Here is a 12062-nt window from a genome sequence, read left to right as displayed (position 1 = left end):
GCGTTTGTGTGCGTGTGTGTGTGTGCGTGTGTGTGTGTGTGTGTGTGTATGCATACTTTGCATGCATCAGCAGAGTAACTCATGATACATAAACTATTCTGAGACTGAAGCCCAGAGGGAGGAATCAGACAAAGACAGCAGATGTGTCCGACATTCCAACCGGATGGATGGTTTATTGGTTTCAGTCTTTGCCGTTTTATTCTGAAAGTTTTCTTTCACTGATGTACTTTTCTTCATTCACTGAATAGAATTAGAAATTCCTCTCCTCTCTGTTAATAATTAACCCCCGATGTTCCGAACGCAGCCCTTGGCTCTCAGACTGCAGGTTTAGTGATTTCTAGTTTTTATTTTTAAACTTGAACATGACGCAGATCTTTCATAGTTACAAAAGTTCAGGTAATCATTGATCACTTTCCTCACGTTGCTATTTTCTCCATCTGCTCTCCTATTGTCTGCAGTTTATGTCAAACATGTCCGTTCCACATCATTTACAAGCCGCTTTGCACATTTTGTTTGCTTAATGTCTCCTTCAGCACATTGACCAGTATGCTTATTTATTTGACAGTTATTCATAGTTGTTTGACTTCTTTTTAAAGGTTAAAAATAAGTCTTTTTTCTTCCGTTTCCTTTTTTCTTCTATTTCTTGTTTCAAGTAGGTAAAATAAAGAAACAAATCAATCATTACTCATATTCACCGATATGAAACACTAATATTGTTATACATTTTTCAGCCATATCAGCCGACTTTAGTTCAGCCCTTCAGTACGAAGCAAAGCGTAGAGCAGAGGGCTGGTTTTTACCAGGCTACTAAATAATTAAACTGAATGGAATTTCAAATGGAAATGTATTTGCTCGGCATGCAAGTCACCCATGTTTCAACTTTTGGCCCCTTGTATGTTTGAACTTAACATCCCTGCTCTACCAGCACCAGGAGGTGTTTCACATCACTAGTATTTGCTTTTTTTTTTGCAAAAGTTTATCAAAATTTACCTCAAAAAATTACATAACGGTTTTTACGTCTCAGCTCTCATTCTTTGTTTATGTGACTTGAATTACTCAGTACAGTTAAAAATGTTTTAACTTTTAATGGTTAAAACACTTTTTAACAGTGTTTAAAAAGCCTCATCCGGAGCCGTATTGTAATGCTACCAAACTCTGTGAGGTGTCAGTGACTTCACTGACATTAGGTAGGAGAAGTGGTTAGCATGAACACTATTGGTCATGGACTCAACAGGTCTAGTCTGATGGAAGAGAATCCTGAGCAAAGTCAACATAGAATGAAACAACGATGACACCAAATACTATTAAAAACAGCATGTAGCATTCTGTTATCAAGCTCAGGTGTCTGCTCAAAAMCTCGATGGGAATTTATCCTTCCTGATCCCACAATTTAACTGCAGCTTCTGCCAGAACGTCTGTACAGGAAGGTCATGGGAGCAGGAGCTAGCCCACATCTTCAGACACAGGAATAATGCATCAGCTCAGATGCCTTACTGATGTGATCGTTTGTGTTAGGTTTCSCAGGTGACCCTCTACCTTCTTCCTCTCKCAAACTTGTTTTTTTTGTGTGTTTTTKGTTTGTCTCCCAGGCGTACTGCATGAACCTGACACTGTGAGTCATTCCATTAGTCCAGTAAAATCAATTGTGCGACAGAAGGATTAGCTCATTCTTCCCTTTTTACAGACAATCTTCCCTGACACTTAAAGCAACCAGACCCACCCATACATACACTACACACAGATGATGCCTGGCAGCCCTCTCTTTCCTGTAGCTAACAAAGTGCCATGTGACTGGTGGGATTTTCCTTCTCAAGGAGACAAAGAAACTGTGGGTCTTTCTGAGAGTACAGGGGCTGCTGTGGCTACAAGGCCAGCGTTGGTGCTGAGGCCGCAGCTTCACCCCCGTGGCGACCCAGTCTGAGTAGCCGACACTGGAGAAGTGTTGTGAAAACACAGCTGATCTCCTTCGAATAACAAAGTCTTGGTGCCCAAATAAACAGAACCCCCCGCCCTGAGGCTCTCCAGAATGTCCAAGCCCTTCTCCTTCACGGCCCTACTGAGAGTGTGTTTACTTCAAGTCAGCGTGTTTCTTCTTCAAGCAGAGATAAAATAATCACTTACGACTAACAGTAGATCATAGGACTGAGGTAAAAAATACGTTTGAMTCCATTCATCAAACAGTCGTCTACTCTTTCAGAACAATTCAAGGCTCTAAACAGACTTCMAATGACAAGACTTGTTGTAAAGGTTTGCATTTCCATTAACCATAAAATTGGACAAATTGAAATTATGAAAATAAATTTGCTTACTGGGAACATGTAAAGTATGATAAAGCTCAACATTTCAGCTAAAAAAAAGTGCATTACAAATGAAGTTATTTTCAGCTCTATGGAAATAGRCATATTTCACAAAACTGCAAAGGAAACACTTTTTTCCATATCACACTAGTRACATCATCAATAGACAAATGTTATTACTGGCAAAAATCACAAAGAAGATGACAGGAAGTAGTAGTAGGATGATGGTTTGTTTTWGTTTTTTTCAGACAATATGCAGCTGGGTCCACCAGAGCTCTCACAGCATAACACAGCCTATAAAATGTTGAGTTTGTCATTAAAATGTATTAAATCTTTAGCTCTTCTGTAAAATCACTGTCTATAATTTCTCCAAATCACTGCATACGTAGCTAGTAGCAACCACAAGCATGTTAGGAAAAAGAAGGAAGCATGAATACATGAAGTGATGGAGATACATTTGGCTGAGCTGTTAACTGGTTTGTGTTAACACAATGGCTGCATATGAAAATTTGGGCTGATATCGATGTCAACACTACAAGGCAGCAGAACTTACCAGATGGACATAGGGTACATAATACCCATAAAGAGCAGCAGGTATTCCGAAGGCCCAAATACGGTATCCCACAGACTTCCAGATGTTCTTGTTGAAGAGCCGACTCAGTCGGAATCCTGTTTGGGTCTCGGCGGGTTTGGTTGGCAGCAGGGGCTTGTAAGTAAAGCCTGCTAATATCAGTACAAACATGAGAATGCATAAAACACGCAGAGTGTTTTGCAGGCCCACTTCATCCAGCAGCTTTGACAGAATGAAGGGCAAAGTGACGGTGAAGACGCCGCTGCCGGCCGTCACAATGCCGTTCACCAGGCCCAGGCGCTTCTTAAAGTAGTGACCCAGGATGACCAGGCTGGGCTGGTAGGCAAAGGAGCAGCCGCAGGCGAACACAATGCCATATGTGAAATACATCACATCAAGGCTCCTGTGGGGTAAGACAGACAAAAGACAACTCAAAGGAAAGCAGTATGGGTCAGCCCTGAAGCTGCTGTCTCCCACCTTATCATGGTGTATCTAAAAACATGCCTTGGGTTTGACCTGGTCTTCCCAGTGAGAGTCCACTCTGTCCCGCTTAGTGGAAACTAGGCAATAGTCTGACACTAACAGGATCTCGTTACTAGTTTCTGCTCACCAGTTTTTTTTCATGTACGTTGTAGTAGGACATTTTCTAAAGGGTTACTAATCATTATATGCATTCCTTCTCCATAATGAATATGCACCAAATAAAATCAGTTGTATATTGAACAGGACCAAACTGAGCTTTATTTCARTTTATTTGAATTTTAGATATAATACATGGCTTAGATTAATCCAGAYGCTCATTTTGCCAAACACATTAGGTTGAACAGAAATAACACAAAAAKGATTCATTTTTCTGATTTTACTGTAATGAGGTGTCAGGATATATCAAGTACTAAACTTCAAATAGATTTTTATTATCCAGATTGGGGTAAAAAGATCAGTGTTCTRGCCTTTGAAAATAACTTGGCACTAGTAGAGTTACCTGCCCTATGCACTGTCCTGTGCAGAAGTTGGCTGCCATCCTACCCATGGTCTTGTGAAAGCCTCTTTAAAAAGTCACCTGATAAGCAGTAATTCAGCAGTTTTATTACTTATTCAGTCCACCCAAAACTGAGAACACTGCAGCTTTGTTGCCTCACGTGCAGATGAGCATGAGTTCTTAGGAAATGATTTACAGGGTTAGTGCAAAGACAYCAACCTACAGAAAGGTACATCTAAAAGCAGTGAATTTATTGACCTGGTATAAAATGGAGTAATATTTGGACATTTCCCTGTTTTTGTTCATCCTAACTTCTTCTGKTCACATTAGAAAACCAGCAGAGGCCAGCTAAGAGAACGTTATACAATRTTAATTTTACAGAGATGTGTACAACCCGTTAGTACTGGATATGTGACTTTGATTACATATTCAGTTACCTAAAAAAATATTTATACACAACTGTTGCACATTCTACTTGCTAAAATCCCAACGTTTCATGTATTTTAATGAGACCAACACAAAATAATATAGAGCTGTCAGGCAGAATGAAAATTATCATTAAGTTTTCATTCGTAATCTGCCACTCACACCGCAAAATAAAACCCCACATCACCGTCTCAATGTGATGATAAACATCATAACTTCCTTACTTGATGAAGGAGCTGGCCAGGAGGCCGACCAGGCCGACAGCAGCGCCACCTACTGCAGTAATCCTGCAGCCGAAGATGTCTGTGAAGATGCTGACGATGGGGGAGCAGAAGAAGATCATCCCCATGGAGAGGGAACCCACAAATGCTGAAAGAGACACACACGGAGCAAATATGAATAAATCATGTTTCTAAAAGGTGAAAGGCAAAAAATACATGTATAAGTAAGTAAAGTAAAATTATGCTTTTAATTTTTGTATCCTAACAAACACAGAAATCAGAAGGAGCATTCTGATTTTTCATCTTCGATTTCAATGAATGATGAACCTTTAAATTTGTTGCTATTCTTCAGATGTTTTTTGTGTGTGTATTATTAATAAAAGAATCTGCCATAACATTTAGGCTTATGTCATTTTTAAATAAAATACTACAATGTCTGGGTTTTAAAACAAAGCTCAAGTGAGCTGCGAGAGTCCTCAAACCACACGTCCTGTTAGCGTAAGTCTCTTATTGAAGACAATTATGCTATGGCAAATAAAACACCTCCCTATGGTTACCATGGTCATCCACAACACAAAAATTAACCAATTACATGGCAGAAACTCAAGATATTTAGATCTCTGTATGTAGAGAATCCTTTATGGCTGCTCTCTATGGATAACACTGTCCACAGCTTAACTTCTAAACAATTTTTGGATGCTCCATAAGTTGTGTTGTCAACAAATACAATTGAACTACTAATTTGAAGGGGATTTTGTTTTTATTATTTTTGCACAAGTTTTCTTATGCTTAGCTATTTTTTAAAGGTGTGACTATTATGCAAAAACATATTAAAATGGCTTTTTRCCTCATTTTGTGATAAATAATGAGGATGTTTTCTTTGTCTTCAAGATRCATTGGTATTTGACACACAAATCATGTTTAGTTAAATATGTTGTTTWGTTTTAATTTGACTGGATTGTATTTGAAAAGTAAAAATCATTTTGATTTTTAATTCTTTTTTTCCTGTGCTGCAGGTCAAATACACAAGGAAACTTATTAAAAATTGCTAAATGCTTCCTTTTCATTAACTCCACAAAACGTTTTAAAATTGTAAGAATATCAGCAATGATGTTTTAAGGTGCATATTGAGTCTAGTAAAAATGACCTTTTGGTAGTTTTAGCAGAGCTGGAGCTGCCTCCATCAGAGGAAACAGCTGTACTTTTGCTGCTTGCTTGGTCAGCAGCATCATGTGAGTCTAAAGTTAAACAGCACTCAGCCATTGTGCAGCAGATCCCTCTGTAAAGACACAGGGAACAGACTTAGAGCCCTGCAGAAAGGCAAGTTCTAAACGGCACGAGAAAAAAAATTATTGAAAGAGTTTCAAAATAAAACTCGTTGAATCATTTCAATCAGATTGTATTTCTGAAAATGTACAACTCCCCCAATTTTTAAGTAAATTGAGTTAAGTCAGCAGATGGTGCATTTAGAAAGAAATAACTTTGTGACCATTAAAGTGTTTCCAGTAGTACCACACAGCCTTCCAGCCGAGGATAACATGTCTAATTGTTGTTCTCAGATCTAACCTCAGTCAAATGAAACCTGTGAGAATAAAAAAAAAAGCAGCTGGCGGCGGGGGGGTTTCTCATCCGCTTCATACGTGAGTAACTAGAGAGCACTGAGAGAAACTCCGGGTTCTGAGCTGTTGCCTGCTTGACTGATGTCTTTAATCTGTCTGAATCCTTATCTCACTCCATGCGATTAAACAGCTCCACCTACTCAATGCTGATGGTATGAGGCTTAACAGAAAAACACCCTAACAGGACCRAAGGAAACRCGCAAAAACTCAACAGTCAATCACACAGTAGTTTTATGGGTGTTTTTTAGGTTCATTTTAAACAAATAACTGAGAAAAGTTCACATTTTTGCGTAGAGGCCACAAAAATACTTATTGACTGGTTCTAGTCAGGTCGTCCATGTAAAACAATTTAAAGAGATTCACTTCAAAGATTGAAGAGTTAAGTTTTCAATAAGGGTCAAGTTCAAACAAAATTTACATTTTACAGCGTCTATATGAACTTTGTTAAAAGCTCTGAGAGAGAGAGTGATCCAGCTGGATGTGGGGCTTTAGCTGTTCTGGGAATAGAAAGAACAAACTACAACAGTAGCTGGTAGTCGTCTGTAAATCTGAAAATATTTGTAACTGATGACGATGATTTTGTTTACATCTGTAATTTTTTCATGGAGTAAAATACAGCTTCTGACTGGATCAAAACACTCTGTCATTAAGGACATCAATCATGGAAGCATTTTCCATGTCATCATCTCAGCCTTTGTTTCAAAATGATCTGAACCTTCTYATTTGGTGGATGGTTGGGATTGCTGCCAGCCAATGAAGCACACCTAGTGCCTTGCAAAACCCCTTGAATTACTCAACAGTCTGTAAGGTGAACACCAGTCTCAGTGCTGTCTTTAACAGGATTTCCACCTCAACTCTGTTGGATTTAGCTCCTATCAGCTCTGACCTTGTCTCTGCTCAAGAAGTGATGATCTTGCCACCACCATGTTTCATTGTGAGGATGGTGTGTTCAATGTAAAGTTTCTGACACATGCAAGCAAAAAAGTTCCATTTTGGCTACYTCTCATCCAGGCCAACTTGTTTTCTGTCACTTTTTCTTGGATGGATTGTGAAAAACTTTATACAGGGTTGGGTTTAAACAGTTGTGCCATCCTTTGATTGACCTGTCTGTTGTGTTCCTCAGTCTTCGTGATGCTGGTTGTTCTCTAATCAATTCCTCCTGTTTTTCATGATACCACTTTCCCTGAAATCCATGCAAAATAAGCAGATCCCAGCATATTTTTGTGGTGATGCATAATTGAGTTCATTGCGAACTTCAAACACTTTGGCTATAAGAGACTCCCACCTGGGAGCCTTTCTTACATCTACTAAACTATTTCTCAACTTTGCTTGGTGTCTAGTTATTTGCTGCTTTTCAGTTGTACTCAGAACTGGGAAATTCCGACTGGGAAGACGAGACATGTTGATTTTCGAAGATATTCAAGAGTGTGTCTAAAATCAATGTTACATGTAGCACCTTTCATCAATTGGAATGGTTCCTCCCACTTTAGATCTACTTGTATTTACACATTCTGTCGCCCACTGTTCGTGCCGTTGCTTTGTGGATTAGTGTACTCTGTTGATCTGCAGTTAAAAGACCAAGAGATGAAAGCAACTTCCCAGTAGACAGAAGTCCATGTAAAAATACAAATGGGACACTTTTTATTCTGTTTGCATCCCTTGGCATAATACTGTGCTCTAGATTCCCTCTGTGATCTAATAAACTGTCAAAGCCTCCGTAAAGCTTGTCCAGACAACACACAGTCAGAAAAATACCCTGAATTTGATAGAGTTGATTCTGTTTACTTTCATATTTATGGAGAAAGCCTCCTTTAAGCTACATAATGTAATAAATGGCTGTGAACATAAAGAGCACAGAATGCCTCAAAGACAACAGGAAATTGCAGCTGTCTTGTGCCGGCCGTCTTGATTTAAACGCATTTACGCTTCAGACCAAAAAGAAATTCAAAAATGTAATATTAGGGTTTGTTTTGCCCCGGCAACATCCATCAGTAGCCACAGGCTCTCCCAATTGGTTGCCACGTGTGGTCTGTCTGCTAAGAGCTTTGTTGGACACTACTGTGCTGTGAACCTRGTCACCCTGAAATGACGAAAGCAGCAGCAGAAACAACCTACCTGGCATACTTCTGCTTATCAGTCTGAAAGAATGGGTTCAAAAACCATGGAGAGGTCACCTGTGTRACTGTTTATCCTATTTTCTGTTTGACAGAGAAATGATATGGATCACACTCTCTCTCACTTCCTTCAATACTCCTGTCCCTCRTTGCGACATCTGTCATAGCGTTTCAACGTGTTTAGGTGACGTAGTCGCAAAGGGTCCATATGGACTTCTGTCTACTGGGACACAAACACCATATGTGGTGTTTGTGTCCATGCATTATGACTCCAGTGTACCCACCTTCAGATGATGTTTCAAATCATCTCAAACCGGTTTCTTGAACATTAAGAATGAGTCAGTTGTGCAATCCACAGACCTCAATCATACAGAGCACCTTGGGATGTGGAGACAAACAGCCTAGATGTACAATCAACAGATCTACAGCAATCTCTGAGGAATGTTTCTGATACAATGTTGGTTCTGTCAAAAAGAACTAAAGCAGCTGTGAAGGAAACCAGCAGTCCAACCCACTACTGTGTACTTAATAAAGCAGCCAAAGATTGTGCGTATTCTTTTGAGTGGGTAATAAACTGGATGTGAGTAAGCAAAAAAATGTCTGACTATTTCAGGGTTATCTTAATGTTTTCATCCAGTCAATTTAATTCACTTMTTCAAATTTTCAGTTAGGAAGATTAAGTGAGAACTAAAACTAAGTTTCACCTAATTTAAACTTTTATCTGCTTACTTTAAGCAGTTGGAGATTGCTTTTAGAATGGCTTTAGTAGCTTTAATCAATTGAATTCATATTTAACAAACKAAGTCACTAATATTACTTTTCTATGTACAGAACCAGCTCTAGGTAAATGGAATGAACTTATATAGTGCTTTATCCAATCATTTTTGACCACTCAAAGCGCTTTACACTAGAGTCACATTCACCCACTCACAAACGCTCACACATTTATACACCGATACGCAGCTCGGTAGGCAATTTGGGGCACATCGACATGTGGCAGGAAAAAGCTGGAATCGAACCTACAACCTTCCGATTGCAAGACGACTACCCACACAGCCACAGTTGCCCACAGTAGGTGTCCCCCTTTTGAAGTAACTGGTCTAAGCTATCAAATAAGACAGATTGAAACATCCACTTAAAGGYTTTAATGGAACCTCATTAATTAATTTGGTCAATAAAGTCAAAGGGCTAATGTAAAGGCTGATGCTGCATTAAATAAAACTGATGGAAACAGCTAATGAACTGGAACACTCAGCTTACGCTGCAGTGAGGTGGCAGGTGATTTTCCGACAGTTCAAATAAACAGTCCATTTTTAGACTCTTTTGATGTCAGATTCTATGTGTTGGATGAAGACAAGCCTCATCTAACACCCAACACCACTTAGGACTCTGTTCCAAGTCATCAGCTCTTTCAGATGAATGAACAGCCAAAGAAGGAGAAAAAGCTTTTAAAAATTCAGAAACTTTTATGAATAGTGAGACAAAAATCACTTAGTACCATCCTGGACAGATGTATTATTGTTTTGTCATTATGTTGATAGAATCTTAAGGAGATTCTTTTGAGACCTTCCTTATCACAGCTCACTGCAATGTTGTTGGATTGAAATAAAAATAAAACATTGATAGAAAACCCCCAAGGTACAGAATATTACTATAAATAATAAACAGCTGTACAACGCTGGTGCAGTTTCTCAGTTCCAACCCTAAGTCCTTAAGTGGAAGGCAACTAGACTTCTGCTGGTGCTTCTTGATGTTACGCCTCTCATCAAAAGGGYTTTTTCATTTCTGAACTCTTATATTAACACGGCCATCAATCAATGGGGGTAACCTTGTAAAAAACAACCTCTTGCTCTACGCTTTGCTTCTATTTTGGACCATTTCAGTGATTAAAATATTGGATATTAATCAGCTGTGTTTGAAAGTAAAATTAGAATATGTGGAAACCGCAGGTGAATTTAACACCTAATGTTCAAAGCAACACTTTTTGTCCCAGAACCTGGAAACAAGATATACAAAAATTGTTTCAATTTGCTTGTGAGTCTGAATCATTTAAATGTGACAAAGAAACAACAGCAGATTAAATTTATGAATACTTTTTTACAGCATGGTTGAATACATCCAAAGGAATCATGAGGGGGTAGACAACTTGCATCACAAATAAGACACATGCTTGCTGACATGATAGTGAGGGATTTATTAGACAACAWTGCAGGTTTTGGAAGTAAATAAAACTGCACTCAGCACACTGCTGGCTCCAAAAGGAAGGTGAAAAACAGAAGCATGTATTGGCGGGTAAAGTTAAACATCAGTAAGCATGTCTTGGAGATGCTAATAGCCTTCATGCTAACTTGTTCTCATATAATTAGGTCACAATGACCAAATTATTCTCCAATTAAAACTGTCATAGTGCTGATTTATGAGTTCATAAGTCAGCACTTAACTGAGAGTGATGCCTAGCATCTTATCTGAAGGAAGATGTGTTGAYGTTACAACCAGGAGCAAAGGCAATGCACAGCAACAGTCTGACATGTTCCACACCTGCCAAGGTAAACAACAGAGGGACAGTGATCCATAAATTCACACAGAAATAGCATCATGTTTAAAACCAAAAATCAGCGGGGTTAATGGTGGACAAAACTGAGGGTTGCTAAGACAACAACTCTTTAATGGATGACTACATGGAGTGTGAGTTGTTGGTTTACAGGGTTTTCTAAGATCCTCTTCGCACCCTGATGTCGCATCAGCTTCAGTTTCACATTTCTGATCATATCTATTTAATATAACATATTTGACCAGGCAACAATAAGAGTCCTGACCTGAGGTGAATCAGAACCGAGTCTTCAGATATAGAATTTTAAAGTCAGTTTTGCGAGTATAGGACAAAGATTACAAGTTAAGCTTAATTTCAGCATGTAAAGTCATTCCACAAACTACAGACTCACATGAGCAGAATGCAAAAGCCTTCTGCACTTTTCATAGGATGTGAAAGCTTCCTGTCTTGTTGCTCAACACTCCTAGCACTGAAAGAAGTGGTCCAAGTAAACGGTTTGTTCAAACTGTTGTGACTTTTCATGGCACAGCTCCACAGCTAAAGTCCAAACTCTGTCTAATTGAGGAAGTATTTGTGCTGCAGCTGCAGTCTGTGTTACTTGGTGAGCGCACCGCAGATGCTGTTCAGCTACAGAGAGAGAAAGAGAGATCCCCGATCAGGGCCTCTTGGTGCTGCAGCTCCACATCTGGGCTGCAGCGTACCGTCCATCATCCRCACTGTGTCTCGACAAAAGCAGCTGGAAGCRTTTAAAAGAGCTGGCCTCGCTTGAGACGGAGGGTGGAAGGGAGTAAGTCATGGTTGTCCTTATTTGTGTTTCAAACATTTGTCTGGTACGTGTTTTCTGACCTTGTGCTGCAGGAAGTGAAAGCTCCACTCTGATGACATGGCAAATATGTTTAGGAAAGTCGCAGATTGATTCCTAGCTGAGCAAAGAGCACAGATGAAAACAATTCATATGCATGCTTGGAATTACTCYGGAGTTCTGTGGCTGGAAGAAGACCAGATGAAAAACGTTAAATGGGGGTTGTTTCATGTGAGGGGGGCAGAGGAAGAGGGGTGGTATGCTGAATCTGGCTGCTGATTGGGGGACATTACCATCCACCCACTTATTAAGCTCAGAATCTACAGATGGTAAAACGTAAGAGTGTAGACGGACCCCAAAGAGTTAACTCTTTATGTACAAACATGCCAGTCTGGTATTTAAATTAGAGGATACAGCAAAAAATGCTTGTCTCCTCATACATCACGTTTACCTTCAAACTGAAACTTTCTTTTTGTGATCTC

The 12062-nt window shown here is 39.4% G+C and overlaps 1 protein-coding gene across 1 annotated transcript in view; it reads right to left on the bottom strand.

The window, feature by feature from the left end:
- The window catches only part of slc16a10 (solute carrier family 16 member 10), a 26672-nt gene extending 20914 nt beyond the window's left edge, over window positions 1–5758 (bottom strand). Inside the window, exons 1-3 of the mRNA XM_008398542.2 lie at window positions 5642–5758; window positions 4498–4642; window positions 2851–3271 (exon numbers count right to left, since the gene is read on the bottom strand). Coding sequence (XP_008396764.1) covers window positions 2851–3271; window positions 4498–4642; window positions 5642–5726 — 651 coding nt within the window. The 5' untranslated portion in view covers window positions 5727–5758. The remainder of the gene's footprint in view (window positions 1–2850; window positions 3272–4497; window positions 4643–5641) is intronic.
- Window positions 5759–12062: the final 6304 nt, after the last annotated feature.

The sequence above is a fragment of the Poecilia reticulata genome, linkage group LG21 (genome assembly GCF_000633615.1).
Source record: "Poecilia reticulata strain Guanapo linkage group LG21, Guppy_female_1.0+MT, whole genome shotgun sequence".
Classification (NCBI taxonomy): Eukaryota; Metazoa; Chordata; class Actinopteri; order Cyprinodontiformes; family Poeciliidae; genus Poecilia; species Poecilia reticulata.
This window is presented reverse-complemented; position numbering and strand designations above follow the sequence as displayed.